The sequence below is a fragment of the Nannobrachium achirus genome, assembly GCF_963921795.1.
Source record: "Nannobrachium achirus genome assembly, contig: SCAFFOLD_305, whole genome shotgun sequence".
Classification (NCBI taxonomy): Eukaryota; Metazoa; Chordata; class Actinopteri; order Myctophiformes; family Myctophidae; genus Nannobrachium; species Nannobrachium achirus.
Window position 1 is genome coordinate 71,605 of NW_027664941.1, and position 18,111 is coordinate 89,715.

Sequence of the window (18,111 nt, forward strand, 5' to 3'; positions counted from 1 at the left end):
CAGAGCACATCAATAGATAAATCTACTGTACTGCAATATATAGTAATCATAACAGCTGAAAGGAAAATAATAAAGATACAGCAAGTGAATTGATAACTGTACAGTACTACTGCAAACATACAGTACCACATTAAATGAATAACTACTGTACTGCTGAAAACACCAAGTGAAATTAATAACTGTACTGTACTACTGACAACACATCAAGTGAAAACAATAACCACACAACCCTAACACACACACACACACACACACACACACACACACACACACACACACACACACACACACACACACACACACACACACACACACACACACACACACACACACACACACAGCTAGTTGAACAGTTAACCAGCTATAGGAGGGAGAAAGTGCCAAAGAGCATGGTTTTCTCTGTGTTGAGTGCAACAAAAAGGATCCAGCATGACCCCATCCAACATCTTCAGAGAGAGAGAGGGGGGGTGGGGGCGAGAGAGAGAGAGACGGACAGAGCATTAAAACGACTGCACTGCACTTGAAAGAAGCAGCAATCCATCCATCCAAATTAATCCAAATAAATAATTAATATTAATGAAATAGAGAGAAACGTTTGACAACGTACCAAAGCCTAGTGAGACGGGTGTGCTTGTCTCACCGCACACAGTCCTCTGAAGTCTGGGTTAATCGCTGTCAGCTTCAGTCTGAGGCTTGGCTCCACATCCATCCTGTTTCTGTACTTAGTCTTTATGCAGGCCAGTGAAGAGAAGCCTTTCTCGCAGAGATATGTCGTTACAAAGGGAAGGAGAACTCGTACTGCCTTATCTGAGAGAGCGGGGTATTCACTGTGTTGCTGTATCCAAAAGTTTAACAGCGTCTGTTTTTTGAAATCAGGCTGCAGTGTTTCATCGCAGGATAGTTCTATTAAACTCTCCTGCTCATCAGTAGTGAGATCCTTGGGCATTGCAGAGGATTCAATGCTGAACGGGTTTCTCATCCAGGCATTGTCATCAGCTGTCACCGGGAAATATTCACGGAACTGTTTTCTGAGTGCGACAATGTGCACAACAATGTTGTCCCTCACTCCAGTATCAAGGGATAGCTCGTTTTCTGACAGAAAGCTCTCCAATGTGGGGAAACATTCAACATCGCCTGCCTTGACTTTGATTTCAAACAACTGCATCTTTTTCAGAAAAGCATTGATTTTATCTTGCACGTCAAATGCATTGACGGAGAGCCCCTGTAGCCCCAAATTGAGCTTGTTTAGACGAGAGAATATATCCGATAAGTATGCCAGTTGACTGAGCCACACATGGTCGTCAAAAAACACCAGATAAGGGGAAGTTTTTGTCCTCTAAGAATGTTTGCACCTCTCTGTGCAATTCGAAAAGCCTTGTAAGTACCTTTCCTCTTGACAGCCACCGTACTTCAGTGTGGAGCAACAGCTGAACATGCTCACTGCCCATCTCATCGCAGAGAACATGGAATAGGCGAGAATGCATGGGTCGGGCTTTAATGAAGTTGACAGTTTTAACAGCCTTGTCCAAAACAGACTTTAGCTCTTCTGGCATCTTTTTCACCGCCAGAGCCTGGCGATGTATGCCGCAGTGACTCCAGTGCATCATCGGGGCCACCGCACGTACGCGCGCTGCAACTCCCTGGTGGCGTCCTGTCATAGCCCGGGCGCCGTCTGTACACACTCCAACACATGTTTTCCAGTCAAGCCCATTCTCTTGGAAGAACGTGTTGAGTAAATTGAATATGTCCTCAGCTGTAGTTCTGGTTTCAAGCGGTTTACAGAACAGAAACTCCTCCTGGGCAGCACCATCATATTCATATCTAACATACACAAGCAAATTGGCCTGTTGTCTCGTCCAGCTGGATGGAATAGTAGCGGCTACTTTTTATGCGTTCTATCAGTGTGTTTTTAACATCATCTGCCATGGCCTCTATTCTTCTTGACACTGTGTCGTTGGAAAGTGGTATCATATCCAACCTTTTAGCCATCTTTTTCCCACACATTATTTGTGTCATTTCTTTTGCCATTGGCATGCACAGTTCTTCACCGATTGTGTGTGGTTTACCTGCTTTAGCTATGCGGAGGCTGGCACGAAATGAACACTCTTGTGCTTTACATACAGGTGTAGCGGCGGAGGCTATGTCGGACTTGGCCTCCTTCAGTGAGGCTAGTTTGTTTTTAAAGAATTGAAGGGGTTTGTCTTGGTACTCGGCATGCCGGGTTTGGAGGTGGCGTTTAAGATGTGCGGGCTTCATAGACTCCTTGCTAAGAGTTGTACTACACAGCACACACTGTGGTATGGGATCTGCTTCTGTCCCACACCAGGTGAATCCAAGTTTAAGGTAGCTCGGGTCATATTTCCTTGTGGGTTTTTTAGGCGCATTTCTCCTCTTCTTGGGGCTGCTTGGACCGCCTTGATTACCGCTGGTGGCGGCGGCCGACGCACTGGGTTCCCGGCTCTCCCCGCTCTGTTCCCCGCTCTGCTCAGCTCCGTGGTTCTGGTTAAAATCCACGTCCTCTTCTTGAGCTTCTAACACACTGCTTGAAACATTATCCACCTGTTCTGACCTTCTCTTCCTGAGAGTTCCCGTTTTTAGCCACGACTGCATCATTTTAACAATATGTTGATCTGCTGCTCGCCAGCCATCAGTTCACCTTGTTTAGACATTTGCCATCGGCGCGCATTTAACTACGTAACAGGAAAAGGACGCGTGGACGCTACGGAAAGTCAAATATTTTAAAATTATATTTAAGTGAAATTATGGTAATGTTATTTCCATTCAAAGTAATATAGTATTTTGATAGTATTATGTTTTTATTATATTTTATTTGTCTAAAAAAATGAAATCCCCTCCCTTTTTTTTTTTTTGGACGATGCCTCCGCGTACCACCAGAGGGGGCCCCGCGTACCACTGGTGGTACGCGTACCACAGTTTGAGAAACACTGACTTAGGAGATACAAAATAAATACTATCTAACTTAACTTTAACTTAACTCATTTACTGCCTATGACTAGTTTGACGAGTTATATAAGTGTGTCCACTCTGCCTATGAGTAGAGTGCAGTAACTACCAACTTGTTTTAAAAGTGGTTCAATTGGTCAGCCAAATGTGATATAGGCATATATGGTATTACACTGATTGTATGTATGTATGTATCAGAGGTTGCGCTAGGATTTTTAACAGCCGGTCACCGTGACCGGCATGATTAAAATTTATCGGACATCTGATAAAAATACCGGACATAATAATTTGAATGCATGGATGACAAGCAGGTGCAAAAACATAGCCAATAACAACAGTTTAAGTCCTGCTGTATAGTTGGGACTGAACTAATTGAATGTAAAGGAGTAGCAGGCTGTACAAAAAACATACATCTTCCGAAGCTGTATGTTTTGATGATGATCGATCATCTTGCATAAGGAAATTAATTATATTGGACTACTCACGCAGGGCTGTGTGTTTGCACAGATACTGCATGGTTTCATAACAAGTTGTTTCTGTTCTGCATCATATTTCAGGCCAACACATAATAATGTACAGAATAATGAGAAATAGTCTGAAAGTGGGGTCTGCGCAATGTTTCATAGGTTGATAGATTAATCTGGCCAGAAAGGAATCAATTATAGACTACTCACTAGTATGGTCGAGTGGTCACGATCATCCTGCATCTCTGTTATGCAACTTTGGGAAGGTTGAAAAGGCTTTGGTGGTGATCTTGTACAGTTTCCATAACATCTCCTCATAAAGAACTTCAATCGAGTGTATAAAGTTTGTTTTATATGGGTTGTAGTTGTCCTGCGTGCGTTCAATAATTCCCATGGGTTCACAGTGCGCATTGCAAAATGACGCTGAAATGGACTGCTGTCTTCTCTCTCCCCCAGCGCCCCGTTCGCAAATTAATGTTTAGGCTAAACAGTTCCGATAATACAACTTATTTTTGACTGTCCATTCATGTACTATAACTTAAACTGCGCGCTCATATTCCAAAACCAAGGCAGCTCATAGAGAGCATAGCGACAACATAACAAACCGACAACTAGGCCTACCCAGCAACAACTATCATTTCCTGTCTTACCTTCACAATAAAGTGTCTCCCGTTTACCTCCCAATGCAGCTTATTTCACACAGGTTATTATTAACAGGAAAAAGTGTAACTTAACCCGTGTGTGTTTGTGCAACCAGACGTGCATGTGAGAGAGAGTGATGAGGGAGAGAGAGAGAGAGAGAGAGAGAGACATTGAGAAAGAGAGAGAGAGAGAGAGAGAGAGAGAGAGAGAGACATTGAGAAAGAGAGAGAGAGAGAGAGAGAGAAAGAGATTTGCGGTGAACTGCCGTGTCATTTTCAATCGGTCCTTATGTCCGATGAGGTTTATATTTTCCGGTCTTTGTCATTATAAATCGGTCAAATCCGGCAATTTCCGGTCTAACGCAATCTCTGGTATGTATATATATATATATGTGTGTGTGTGTGTGTGTGTGTGTGTGTGTGTGTGTGTGTGTGTGTGTGTGTGTGTGTGTGTGTGTGTGTGTGTGTGTGTGTGTGTGTGTGTGTGTGTGTGTGTGGAGGTAATTGTTTATCCCCCAATATCACAAATGGTCATTTGACCTTTAGGATACACAAATAAGTTGGTGTGTCCAAAGATATAGTTACTGCACTCTGGCTTTGTAGAGCAGTGCAGTGCAGGCTATGACTGACACCGTTTTCAACTTGGTCTCTGCCACTGTGCCGGTGGCCTTATGTTTCTGTCTAAAACTCTTGAACCATAATTTCTATACTCAACGTTTAATTTTACTTTGATGCAAATTTGAAGCAATTCCACATATAGGCTACTGTAGTCTATGCCCTTGGTTAAAATCTACAGGAAGGGATGGGGGATCTCCCTAATTAAAACTTGGACCCCCAGTTAATGCACAGCGGAGGTAGGCCTACCTTGTAAAGTTAAAGGACAACTTTGTTTTTTTTTACAACAAGGGTTCATGCAGGGATGGATTATGGCTTGTGCACATTGTGCACGTGCACAGGGGCCCTGGAGCCTGAAAATCAACATTTCGATTAGTCAGTCGGAGATGCGTTTCATACTGTATATCGTTTGATACCCCAAATTGTCTAATAACATGACAGGTTTTCAATTGTGTAAAATAGAGAAACTCTTATTTTGACAGCCTCCCAGTTGTAGGGGAAAATCCGATTTCAAGCCATTTGACAAGAAAAAAAATCACACCGTGTGAACTGAGCGGTGGTCGTGGAGGCTGTGCAACAGCACTACTGGGTGGGTGCAGCGGGGTTAGTGTGCTTTACAAGGCTGTAGTTTCTTCACACACTCTAATTTATTTGACCCTAAAACGTTCAGTTGTTAATAATAATAATAATACTTGACCACACATGCTGACCCACCCTTCTCCCCTGTGTGTGTGTGTGTGTGTGTGTGTGTGTGTGTGTGTGTGTGTGTGTGTGTGTGTGTGTGTGTGTGTGTGTGTGTGTGTGTGTGTGTGTGTGTGTGTGTGTGTGTGTGTGTGTGTGTGTGTGTGTGTGTGTGTGTGTGTGTAGTTATACTTATGGGACTAAATGCATGTTCACACAGTCACCTGCAGGGGACCTCTGACAGTGTGGGGACAAAATAGTAGGTCCCCACAATGGTTAGGGGTTAGGTTTGGGGATAGAGGTTAGGGTAAGGCCACAGACAGGACTTGCATAAAATGAATGGAAGTCTATGTAATGTCCCCACAAGTGATGTATATATTGTGTGTGTGTGTGTGTGTGTGTGTGTGTGTGCGTGGGTGTGTGTGTGTGTGTGTGTGTGGGTGTGTGTGTGGGTGTGGGGGGGGGGGGGGGGGGGGGGTTGGGGTGTGATGCTTTGTGCCATGAGCTCAGCATACAGTATTCAGATCTGCTCTTCCTTCCTGTTTTTTGGAATAGAGGCCGAAATAAAGATGTGTGAAAACATCATAGCAGTTCAATATAGATTTAGTCTTCATACGACCCGGAAAACATTTTTAAATGTTCAATTAGCCGATCTACAACGACAGGTTGTGAGCTTGTAGATATGCTTTTTGAACAATTAAAAATAGTAAAAAAAAGGCAAAGAAGTTTATTTTTTATTTTTTTTACCAGACTGTAAACCACAGACTAGTAGTTTTTAATCTGTTAAATTCTTAATGCCCTCCTCCCTCATTTTGTTCAATTAGATTTGTTTTGCTTAATCATATCAACAGTTGTGGAACACTACAGTATATAAGTCCGTACAATCAATATCAGCAGACAAAGAGAGCAGATAACATTAAAGGAGTGTTCACCCCTAAAATGACTTTTTTTCTATTGATTACTCCATGGAAACTTGAGTTATATAATATTAAAAAAAAAGTGTCGCATTCGGGTTAGGAGTTAGGGTAAAAAATTAAAAAATAAATCACGATACATTTACCCCCATTCATTCCGGATGGGGACCTGAATGCATTTGGATCCCCATCCGGAATCAATGGGGGTAAATTTACTATAATCAGTTTGTTTTACTTAGGAGATACAAAATAAATAACTATCTAACTTAACTTTAACTTAACTCATTTACTGCCTATGACTAGTTTGACGAGTTATATAAGTGTGTCCACTCTGCCTATGACTAGTATGACGAGTTTGTAAAAAAAAAAAAAAAAAAAAAAAAAAAAATTGATTTTTTTTTTTTGAAAAATTATTTTTGGACCCCATCAAATCTAGTAAGCATGATTTCAATCGCGATTTTGCATGTTCAACCCCCATACAACCCCATCTTTCAAACAGGGCGGCCATTTTTGATTACATAACATGTAAAACATAATGGCTATTATCTCAAGAATGCCTGAACGGATTTCCATTCGGATTTTTTTGTTTGAAAGCTGTGAACAAACTGCACAAACATGGTGCATCATATGTGCATGGGCGTGCATGATCCGTGCACTATAAATTACATTGAAGTCTATGGAGGCTTCTGGCGGGGAGCCCTGATGGAGTTTTAATAGTTTTGGATTATTATGTGTGTGCAAGTCTTTCTGCCTGCCAGGTCTGTAACTGAGACTGAGACTGCACTATGTCAGTACAGTATAATGGTCAGTATCATGACGCTGAAAGGCACAATGAGCGCATCAGAAGCAACTAGCTAGGGGTTCAGTGGCTCAAGGACACTTCGACACTAACTTAGCGGGAGCCCGGGATCGAACTGGGAACCTTGCGGTTCCCATCTGGCCTCTCTACCAGCCACTCTACCCTTGAGCCACTGCTGCCCCTATAGATTTTAACCAAATGGACCCTTACCCTTTAATTTTACACTCTCAAAAGTTAAAGTATTGTTAAATTTCGACATCACAAGAAGTCTACACAACTAGAGAATGTAGAAGACTTGTTATTTTTTTTTATCAACATTTGCCTGTTGTTGGTTCAACATCAATACAAGCATGGATGGAACTGTGGACAAAATCTTCTCCAATGACAACAATCCACACATTTCATCAAATGGAGGTGCGTGGCTCAAATGCCGGATAAATAATGGACCTTGATATGAATAGGGTTGAAAACCACAGCTTTATATAAATTGTCAGGTACATCAACAATCAATATTTAGTACTGTTCTACATTATGGTCATGATAGGCTAGTTTCTTACAAATGGCTTTCATGGAGTTTGAATGCAACATCCAATCAAACCCACACTGGCATCTTTAGGTGCCTCACTTTCACATGTGTGTGTGTGTGTTCTTGAGGTAATTGTTTATCCCCCAATATCACAAATGGTCATTTGACCTTTAGGATACACAAATAAGTTGGTGTGTCCAAAGATATAGTTACTGCACTCTGGCTTTGTAGAGCAGTGCAGTGCAGGCTATGACTGACACCGTTTTCAACTTGGTCTCTGCCACTGTGCCGGTGGCCTTATGTTTCTGTCTAAAACTCTTGAACCATAATTTCTATACTCAACGTTTAATTTTACTTTGATGCAACTTTGAAGCAATTCCACATATAGGCTACTGTAGTCTATGCCCTTGGTTAAAATCTACAGGAAGGGATGGGGGATCTCCCTAATTAAAACTTGGACCCCCAGTTAATGCACAGCGGAGGTAGGCCTACCTTGTAAAGTTAAAGGACAACTTTGTTTTTTTTTACAACAAGGGTTCATCATTCATGGTTTAGATTGTCATTAGAGAAAAGAAAAGATGAGACATTTAGTGGCTAAATATGTCTTTTAAGACACAATAAGCCCATTCCCAAAATGCACCGCAATCTTTCATTGACAGATGTGACTTATGGAGGCTTGTAGTGTTGCTGTAAATAGTAATAAAAACATTTCTGGCTTATTGTGCCACTTGTACACATAACCCACCCACTGAAATCAAAATAGCTAAAATCTCTAAAACGATAGAAAGCAGTAAATGAAAACATTTTAACACTCATCTTTATCTTCCCTTCAATTACAATCTAAAATATAGCTGCAAGCAGCGATAAAGTGGCCAAGGCAGAAAAAGCAGGAAAGCAAAAAAGCATCAAGGGAAAGCAAAGAAGAAATCAAAGAAAAACTAGAAGCAGTGTTCTTCCGAACAGGTCTCCGGCAGGTCAGGTGTTTTTTTTTTTGGCCTAGTGGTGACTATAATAGGCCAAAGTGAAAAGGGTAGGCTACCACGTGTTCTTGGGCCTTTCACGGCAATCGGACGCTGCATGCGGGATTTGAGGCATTTTGTTCCAAAAATGTGTTTTGCAAAAATGTACCCGCTGGTGGTGCTATAACAGGCCAATGTCAGAAGGCTGGCATCTGTTCCTTGGCCTAGTGGGAATGTGTGTGCAAAATCTCACACAAATAGCAGGCTGCGTTTGAGACATTTTGTTCAAAAAGGAGCAATCCTGCAAACCTTGGAATTCAATGTTAGCCAATTAGATAGAATATGATATCGGACAAATCCGTCATGATTACATCACTGTAGAGATACTGTGTACTGATTTGTGTGATTTTCGGATAAAATCTGAAGGAGTAATATCGAAGAATGTGTTTTCGGCCTTCTGGTGGCGCTATAAATGGCAGAGACTCTGCCGATTTTACACTATCGGCATAGTTATTGGTAAAAGCACAAATTGACCTCTACACAACATGTATGCAAAAGACTATATGCAACAGACATAAAATTGTTCCAAAGAACTCATCAAGGTTTTAACTCAATATCTTTATTTTCCAACTTTTTCATTAGTTGTCTTTGTTGAAGAGTTGGTCATCAGGTTGTAAACCTTCAAAACAGAGGGTTAACAACCTAGCCATTTTCAACAAAGTAGGCATGTCTTTTAAATCACAATGTTTTCAAATAATTCAAGTAGTAAACGTCTTCAAATAAAGTTTTTAAACAAAGTTTTTAAACAAGTAAGTATTGTGAAGTCTGAACCCAAACCAGCACACGGAAACAGTTCTCAAGGTGAAAACGCAATAAGCGTTGTTTTATTCAAGGGGGCGTTCCCCTAAAACATGAAATAAAGTTCTTCCCAAAACCGGGGCTTTTAACTCAAAATATGCTTCTTTCCAGAACTTAACAAACAGGGGTTACATTCGAAACACATGTTTCACAGTATGTCGTTGCTTCCATTAACACATGCCTGATTTTAGACAACAAATTGCGTGATTTTAGGCCAAAATCTGTAGGAGCATTGTTCAAAAATATGTTTTGCAAGAATCGGCCCCATGGTGGCGCTGGAGGGCCATGTGAGAAATCAGGCTGCCAAGGAGTGTGTGCAAAGTTTGGCATGGATAGGGGCAACGATGGCAGAGATATGAGTAAGTGTGATGTCACACGGACAGACTGCCAGCCGGTGGAGGTTTTGATAGTAACTGCGACCTAACAGTCGCAATAATAGTCACATTTCTTTCGTTAAATGCCTACATTAAAGAGATGAGGCCACACCCCAAACAATAGTGGACACAGGCAATCATCCACAACTGCAAACTCCTGACAATATAAAACACATTCTCACTGTAAACCAAAGAACCAAAATAACAGTAAAATGGTAAAATAGACGATACAAAAAACAAGCAAACAGTCTTACCGGTTAACAGAGCAGCACACACATACTCCTCTCTACCAGCAGTGTTTTGCTCTTCAGGTGGATTCAATCAGCTGACGCCCAACGAGCAGCCATCTTAGCTGCTGCATTCTGGGAAATGTAGTTTTTCGGAAAACCAAACAAAGCCATCATTTAGATTTAGTTCACAGGCAAAAAACCTGGCCTGGATACAAAAAACAAAATTCAACTAATCAGACGATCAACAAGCTTAAAACAAAATAAAGTCAACAAATCTGCTGATCTACAAGCTTGCAGAGTTTCATAAAAAGCAACTGCACCGTCCAGCCACTAGAGAAAAGTGGCAGAATAATACTGAAGTACAATATCAATGATTGGCCTTTTCCACTGCATGGCTTGGCCACTAATAATGATGAAGTACAAGATAGATAACTTTATAATATAATATTTACAATATCAATGAGTGGCCTTTGCCACTACGTGGCTTGGCCACTAATAATACAAGCAACGATCTGACCTTGTAGTTTTTCTGAAAACCAAACAAAGCCATCATTTAGATTTAATTCACAGGCAAAAAACCTAGCCTGGATACAAAAAAACTAAAATAAAATTCAACTAATCAGCCGATCTACAAGCTTAAAACAAAATAAAGTCTTATCTACAAGCAATAATTACATTCCCGAAATAAATCTTTTTACATTCCAATCCCAAAACCCCAAACAAACATTTCTGAACCACATGTTCACTTACCAACTATCTTAGTCACACAGCCTCAGTGTCAATATCAGAGTTGGACAGTTGGATCTAAAAGCCAAATATAGTGTGGGATAAGTGAATGAAGTAAAGCTGTTAGAAATTGGAATAGTATTGAAATGGAAACGTGTACAAACCTGTAGCAGCTCCAGTGAGGTTACTGAACAAGCTGAAGACAGACTGGCTTTATACAGGGTGTGGTGATTACCCAATTGCTCGGCTGCTGTGGCTGATTGTGACTTAGGGACCGTGGTCAAGACATTGCATGTGAAAAATAAGAATATATTCCATTTGAAAAATAAAATAAAATGACTAATTCCCGCTGAACCGTGGGTTACAAGTACACAAGTGCACAGTGCAGTAACCTACATTATTGCAAAGTGTGATGAAAATGTGACTTTGAATGTATGTTTTAGAGGCAGAAGAATAATTTGCATAAAACTGCAATATTCATTGAATTATTAAAAAAGCATGTTTCAATTTTTTTTTATCCGATCTGACAGATCTTTAGATATTGGTCCAAAGTACATTTAAAAAAGAGTTCTGTGCACGTGACGCGAAAATTCCGGAATAAAAGTGGGTTTAAGTGTTTTACGAACTGCTCAAAATGGCGGAAAATCTAAGAGCGGAGCTTACTTAACAAAGACACAGATGGCTTCCGCTTGAGTCAAGGCACGCGTGTAAGCAAGTTGCATGTCTTCAAACGAAACAAGGCATGACTTATGCCCCTTTAAAGTTTGAGTTTTCAAACGCTTTGTATAGCGCCCCCCTTTGGCCAATTGGAGTAAGATTGCTTTCAGTGATATTTGGACTAACCCTCTACATATTTGCCAAATGCCATGAACGTGTCACTTTGCAAGTATGATTTAGAGGCAGAAGAATAATTTGCATAAAACTGCAACATTGAGTGAATTATTAAAAAATAATGTTTCGCTTTGAAAGAAATCCGACCAGACAGTTTGACCGTATTGGTCCAAAGTTCATGTAAAAAAAAGTTTTGCGGACGTTACGTGAAAATCCCAGGAGGAGATAGATTTTGACTGTTTTTCATATAATTCAAAATGGTGGGAGAAGTAAAGGTCAGAGGTCAAAAGTCAGAGCGTAAAAGTTGTTCGGCATGAGGAGACACATAAGTCTATACAGGTTTCATGGCTGGATCTGAAACAGAGCATGAGCTTTATCTGTTCAAAGTTGGCAATTTTCAAAGGCTTCCTACAGCGTCACCCTTTGGCCGATTGTTGCGAGCTTCGCGTTTTAGCCGTTTGGCATAGTCCTCTGCCATACTGCCGAGTTTCGTAAAAAGCGACTGCACGGTCTAGCCGCTAGAGAAAAAGTGGCGGAATAATAATAATAATAGTAATGATGAAGTCCAATATCAATAAGTGGCCTTTTGCCACTTTGTGGCCTTGGCCACTAAATATATAGTATACCCTCATACTATTGGTTTGTTTACTGTTGAGTGAGAAAACAATGTTGACCTTTTGTTGAAGACCTGTCACTAGACAGACCCCTGGGAGCTCGGTTGTTGAGGTGGAGTGCATACCTTCTATCAGCTCCCGCTACTTACGTCTTAGTTATCCAATCTATGCTACTACTCATACGCTGAGTTGCTGTTGCCTGGGAACAAACCTAAAAAGTGTTCTACCGACTGAGACACAACCCTGAAAGTAAAATTAATTATCAACTAATCTGACCATGTCCAGTGAATTCACTATTATGCCCTTTGGCCAGCATTATGTTCCCCTTGGAACAAACTTCTGGCTATGAACTACTGTATATAAAATGTTTTATTTTCTTTAATCCTGTTGTTTACTTCTATTGATCTGTTGTCTCTGACATACTGTAAAGAAAAACCTTGCGTGTGGCTTTTTTTGAGTGATGTGTATGGATTGGGTAAGCTGAAAATTAATGCCCCCTTTTGGGATCAATACAATTGTCTGAATCCAATTGCTCAAAAGATTTTGTTGACCCCCCCCCTTTTCTTGAGTCTAGCGTCTCCTTTAATGCCAACTTTACACACAAGATGTCTCCTCATCAAATGTGCAGAATGACAATGACATGACACTTGACCGTCCAACATTTGGGTCCCTAACAACTACAAGATCATCTAAAAACATTAGCAGCATGATCTCTAGTGGGGTTTTAGACATTTACTCTTCTTTGCTGACACAATACTTTTTGGTGAGGTAATAGTTTTTGTTGAACACTTGACAAGTGGTCTTGGATTAACTACTTCTCCAATAAAGTGACAACCACAGCCAGTAGAGGGAGCAACCATGATCTGGTACCACCCAAATTTAGAGCAAACGTGGGAAAAGTCTCGTTCTACTACCCTGCCTCCAAAATGTGGAATGCACCATCCATTAAAGGATGCCTATCGCTGATTTATTTCAAAACTGGCCTGAAAAAACATCAGGAGATCACAAGGGGAGGTAAATGTAAATTCCCATGAAAGGAGGTGTCATTCACAGTGGCTTTAGATCGTCTATATTCGGCAGGCGACACCATTTCATTAATAAATGATCAGATTTCCCCTGATTGATTTGGCTCTACTAACGTCGATGTGCCTGGAGCTGCTCTCAGTCTCCAGTCACCAGGAGCTCATTAAGTTATGTCAGTCAAAAAAACTATACATCCTTGAAAACAACAACACCCATACCCCCCCTCCAAAAAATAAAGTCCAGATAATATGAGAGTCACTGCTGCTGAGTCGAGTCTGTATACAGTACAAGGCCGTGTGCCCGCAACGGGAGAGAGAGACAGCATTTTAGTGTCGAGGTAACAAAATACTCTGTGACTGTTGATAAGCTCTTCTTGCAATCATTATAAGCATAGCATCCTTAAATCCTTATGCAGAGATTAAAATGTTGATGTATAATTGCCTAAACCTTTGTTTAGTTTAGTTTTCTTTGCAACAGATCTCTCCTCCCCTCTGTCTCCACACGTGAAGCAAAATGACATGAGGTGTTTTTCCCCCCTTGAGCATAATAATGGAAGGCATCCCAAAAGTGATTTAAGGCATTTTTTCCCTTGACAATAATGAAATGTGTCATGGAGTTCTTCTAACTTTAATTAGAGTAACCTTGAATTTCCCTTAAATAGAAAGACAAAATTACTGATGGACGTCACGACCTGGCCACGCCCACATTGTGACCACGCCCACATTGGTGTCCCCCCATGTCATATTCCTTTCCGGCTCCTCTGGTCATTCACTGCCACCGTTTTCCTTTTTCTTCTGCATTATTGTGCAAATGTTTTATGCTGTGTTGGTGAATTGAAAACATAGTCCTCAGGACCTTTTGTGTTATCCTTTTAGCCTGTCTTACTGTATCACATGCCGTTTACATTTGTGACTAATCAAGTATTCTATCAATCAAAGGACTTGAATATAATGAAACGGGTATAGCTCTAGAGCAGGGGTGGGCAACTTTGATGATGCAGAGGGCCACTATATTTTCACACGCACTCCAGAGGGCCACATATACATTAAAAAATTGCAAAATAGCTGATCTACAAGCTCAAAACGAGTCGCTCTGCGACACGTTCCTATATTAACCTGGCGGGCCGCATTAAGTGAAGGTGGGGGCCGCATGTGGCCGCCAGTTGCCCATGTATGCTCTAGACTAAAGGCTACTTGGTGCCGCATAGTTCAGTACTCTCTTCATGCCTGACATGCACATACTGTATGTGCATGTCATGTTTATTCATATAGAACTTGCTGGCTAAGCGTGTTTTCTGTGTACTTGTAGGTAACCATCATTGGCTATACTCTGGGCATCCCCGACGTCATTATGGGCATCACTTTCCTGGCAGCAGGAACCAGTGTTCCAGACTGCATTGCAAGTCTCATCGTCGCTCGGCAAGGTAACAGTCTGATAAATGTGTTGTTTCTTATTGTTCTGTAGAGCAGGGGTCTTCAATAGGGGGTCCACGGGGATACTGCAGGGGGTCCCAAAAAACAAAAAACAAAAAAAAAACATGATTCTGTCTCTTTTGAATAGCTATAATGATTATTTTGCAAGTGACGTATTGTTAGTGAGAGATTCATAGTATTGACATTGGTTCTCAGTTAATAAGGTATGTTTATAAATGGCAGTGGTACGGCCACTTGTACATGCATGTTTAAAATAAAAGCATGACTATATAAATCTATTATTTTAATAGCTTATAGTATTGATTGCACAATAACATAGTATGATGGTATGTTTATACATGAATTGTATACATATAAATATACAATATATGTTGTAGCCCCACCCCCACCCTACGTGGTAGGGGGTCCCTGCTCCATATCCTCATTAGTTTGAAATTGTTGAAGACCCCTGCTGTAGAGTAATGCTCTTCATCTCTCAAATCTTAGCAGTCCATAATCCCATCCTCTAGGCCTATAGAGGTATATGATATTTTTTTGCAAACTTCAAACCATTACAAATGGTTTATCCATCTAAAGGCAATTCAATACATTTCATAAATCAAAAGAAGCCATAAACTCAAGTCCAGAGTCAAGTTCATTCAAAGTTTAACGTTGAAACAAACTGTGAGCTCGTGTGGAATCCACTTCTTTCTGTGGGCAAATTTTCAACTACTACACTACTATTGTACAGAATAAGCAGCCTTATACGAATTCCTTTTATTTTTATTACAAAACGAAAGTCGGGCTTCATATTTCTGTTATATTGTCAATAAATGACAGAATGATATATACGGAATGTGTGCGTTTTTGCTCTTACACTATCCTTAACTGAAAAATCACATTCCCGACTCAAAAGTGATCTGAATGTGATTTGCTGTGGTGTGTTCCAGGCCTGGGCGACATGGCAGTGTCCAACACTATTGGCAGCAATGTGTTTGATATCCTGGTGGGACTGGGCCTTCCCTGGGCTCTGCAGACCATGTGTATCAGCTATGGATCAGAGGTAACTGTCCAGTTTATACTCAAGCTGCTTGACGATGAATTAGCTCTGTGAGTTTTCAGCAGGGACGCGCTGGGCCCCTGATTCAGCCCGGGAAAAAGAGTTGGAGAGGCCCTCATTGCGCGCTATAGAGAGAGATCTCTCTCCATAGCGCTGCTGCTACTCAAAGATTTGCCATTTCAGATCATGACAAGTGACAAGCCAGTGGGCCAATTACATGAGTTATGTTTCGTCGTTGTCGGGTGGAAACCTTGTATGTCCAAAACCGTTTGTTTTGTATTTATCATTTAAAAAATGAATTAAACTAGTGAAAACAGACGATCTACAAGCACACAACGCCTCGCACCGCGAGGCGTTGTGTGCTTGTAGATCTGCTGTTTTCACTACCTTTGTGCGATGGCCTTGTATGATGAAGCAGGGCTTTGCTTTGTGAAAAAATGTACATATTTGAAACTTAGAGATACGAGGTTTCTGCCCGACAGTGACAATTTACTTTGTTGGCCGCCTAGCCCCCAAAATGGAACGAAGGCTGACATTTAATGGCTGGCCTGGACCGGCCGGGAATGAACCGGCCGTTCGGGAGTTGGCCCGCTTTTCCCAATGGCCAGCATGTCCCTGGTTTTCAGCCTCTTGGCAAGCGGGCTCTATTTATGTGAACCTTCATGATCTTGAAAAATACTTGGAACATTTTTTATGAATCCTGTGAGCACTGCATGGGAGATGGGGGTACATCAATGTAGTTTGTAGATATTCCTGCATTAATCATTAACCAATTGAACCCTATTATACCTAATTGACTGGCGTCCCCAGGGGTCCCCTGTTTTTTTCCCCTCTACACTAAATCTCTTTGCAGAAAATACCCAATCTACACATGTGTGCTTGTAGATTGGCTGTTTTTGCCAAGACTGTTCGCCCCCAGAATAGGGACGCTAGGGTTCATGTGGTTTACGTTCTTGTCGCTGCACTGTCAACACAAATATCCTGCATTAACATCAAGCTCTAGCGGGTAAAGTACTGTACTTTTGATTAGAATTCTGAAGCTTAAGACCTCATTTTCCAGCTACAACGCTTTGTGTCACAATGTAATGCATAATAAATAAATTGGCTGTCACAACCGACATTGCTGTGTTAGTAAGGAGTATAAATTAGGCTTGAGAAGGAATAAGCTGAGTTCTCAGAGAAGGAATAAGTGGACTTCTCTAGTCTATAGTGGTGGTTCACAATCGGTGTGCTGTGAGACAAGTGTAGGTGTGTGTCTTGTGACTATCACACACTACTATTGCAATTTATACAGAACGTTTTGTAAACTGTGTGTGGGTGGGTGGGTGTGTGTGTGTGTGTGTGTGTGTACACACAGTATGGGCATGTTATTGCGACCGGAGGTCGCAGTATACCATGAGAAATGTCGCAGCTTGTCTCCGTCTGTCTGTCTATCAGTCAGTCATTCAGTCAGTCAGTACACATTTTTAGAATCTATTGGTTCCCTTGTCTCTGTGACATCACTCTGACATCATGCTCTGATGTCACTGTGATGTAGGGGAACCACCCAACAGAATGGGTTTGCTGCTCTGACATCATGCTCTGGCTTCATGTCCCTTTTATGCCCATATATCTTATGCCCATATATAGTCGACAATGTGATGTCCATACGGGAGATCCCTGTCCCGATGATATCAATATTAAGGGCATATCTGGGAATGCCCATATTTGGTAATGCCCATATATGGGCATGTTCTGGTAACTGGTCTGATATAAATCACTGGCCAGATAGCCAAGAATTGGCGTGACCTCGAGGTCGCATGTCGCCCTGAGGTGTCTTACTAGTCATAGGCAAAAATGTAAAAAAAATAAATGTCTGATCAGCGGCTCTTGACAACCATATCCATATATGCCTATATTGACATATCTGTCAGATTTCTGGTTCTGGACAACTGCATATTAGAATGACTCGACGGCAGGCACGGCACTCCCTCAAGTCCTTGCTAATGTGCGCTGAGTTTTGAAGTCAGTCATTCCCCTATATGTGCATGACCATAATGGGCATAGCGGTTTGATATGTGGCTCTGGACAACCAGATCCCCATGCATATATATGGGAGTATCAGGTTTGTTTTTGGTTATGTCTGAGTCATTGTGATGTTTGCGTGGTCTGCCCACCATTCGCCCGGCTCAAGACCTTGAAATTTTAACGTTTGAGAAACTCTGCTCTATAGAATGAATTTTAAAAAGTGTGATTTCTGACTTGCCCAGTGGTGTGCCTTGGGCACAACACGGTTGAAAACCATTGGTCCTGCGTTTATAAACCAGTCTTTCTTTCTCTCCTGTCCTGTAGGTCCAGATTAATAGCCGGGGGCTGGTGTACTCGGTGGTCCTGCTGTTGGGTTCAGTGGCTCTCACGGTGAGCGACTCACACTCATGTTT

The 18,111-nt window shown here is 41.4% G+C and overlaps 1 protein-coding gene across 1 annotated transcript in view; it reads left to right on the top strand.

Annotated features, from left to right (window-relative positions):
* LOC308280701 (sodium/potassium/calcium exchanger 4-like) overlaps window positions 1-18,088 on the top strand; it is a gene marked incomplete at both ends in the record, with an annotated part of 89,267 nt that extends 71,179 nt beyond the window's left edge. Inside the window, 3 exons of the mRNA XM_080755020.1 lie at window positions 14,528-14,642; window positions 15,582-15,694; window positions 18,023-18,088. Of these exons, the coding sequence (XP_080611146.1) occupies window positions 14,528-14,642; window positions 15,582-15,694; window positions 18,023-18,088 (294 nt within the window). The remainder of the gene's footprint in view (window positions 1-14,527; window positions 14,643-15,581; window positions 15,695-18,022) is intronic.
* Window positions 18,089-18,111: the final 23 nt, after the last annotated feature.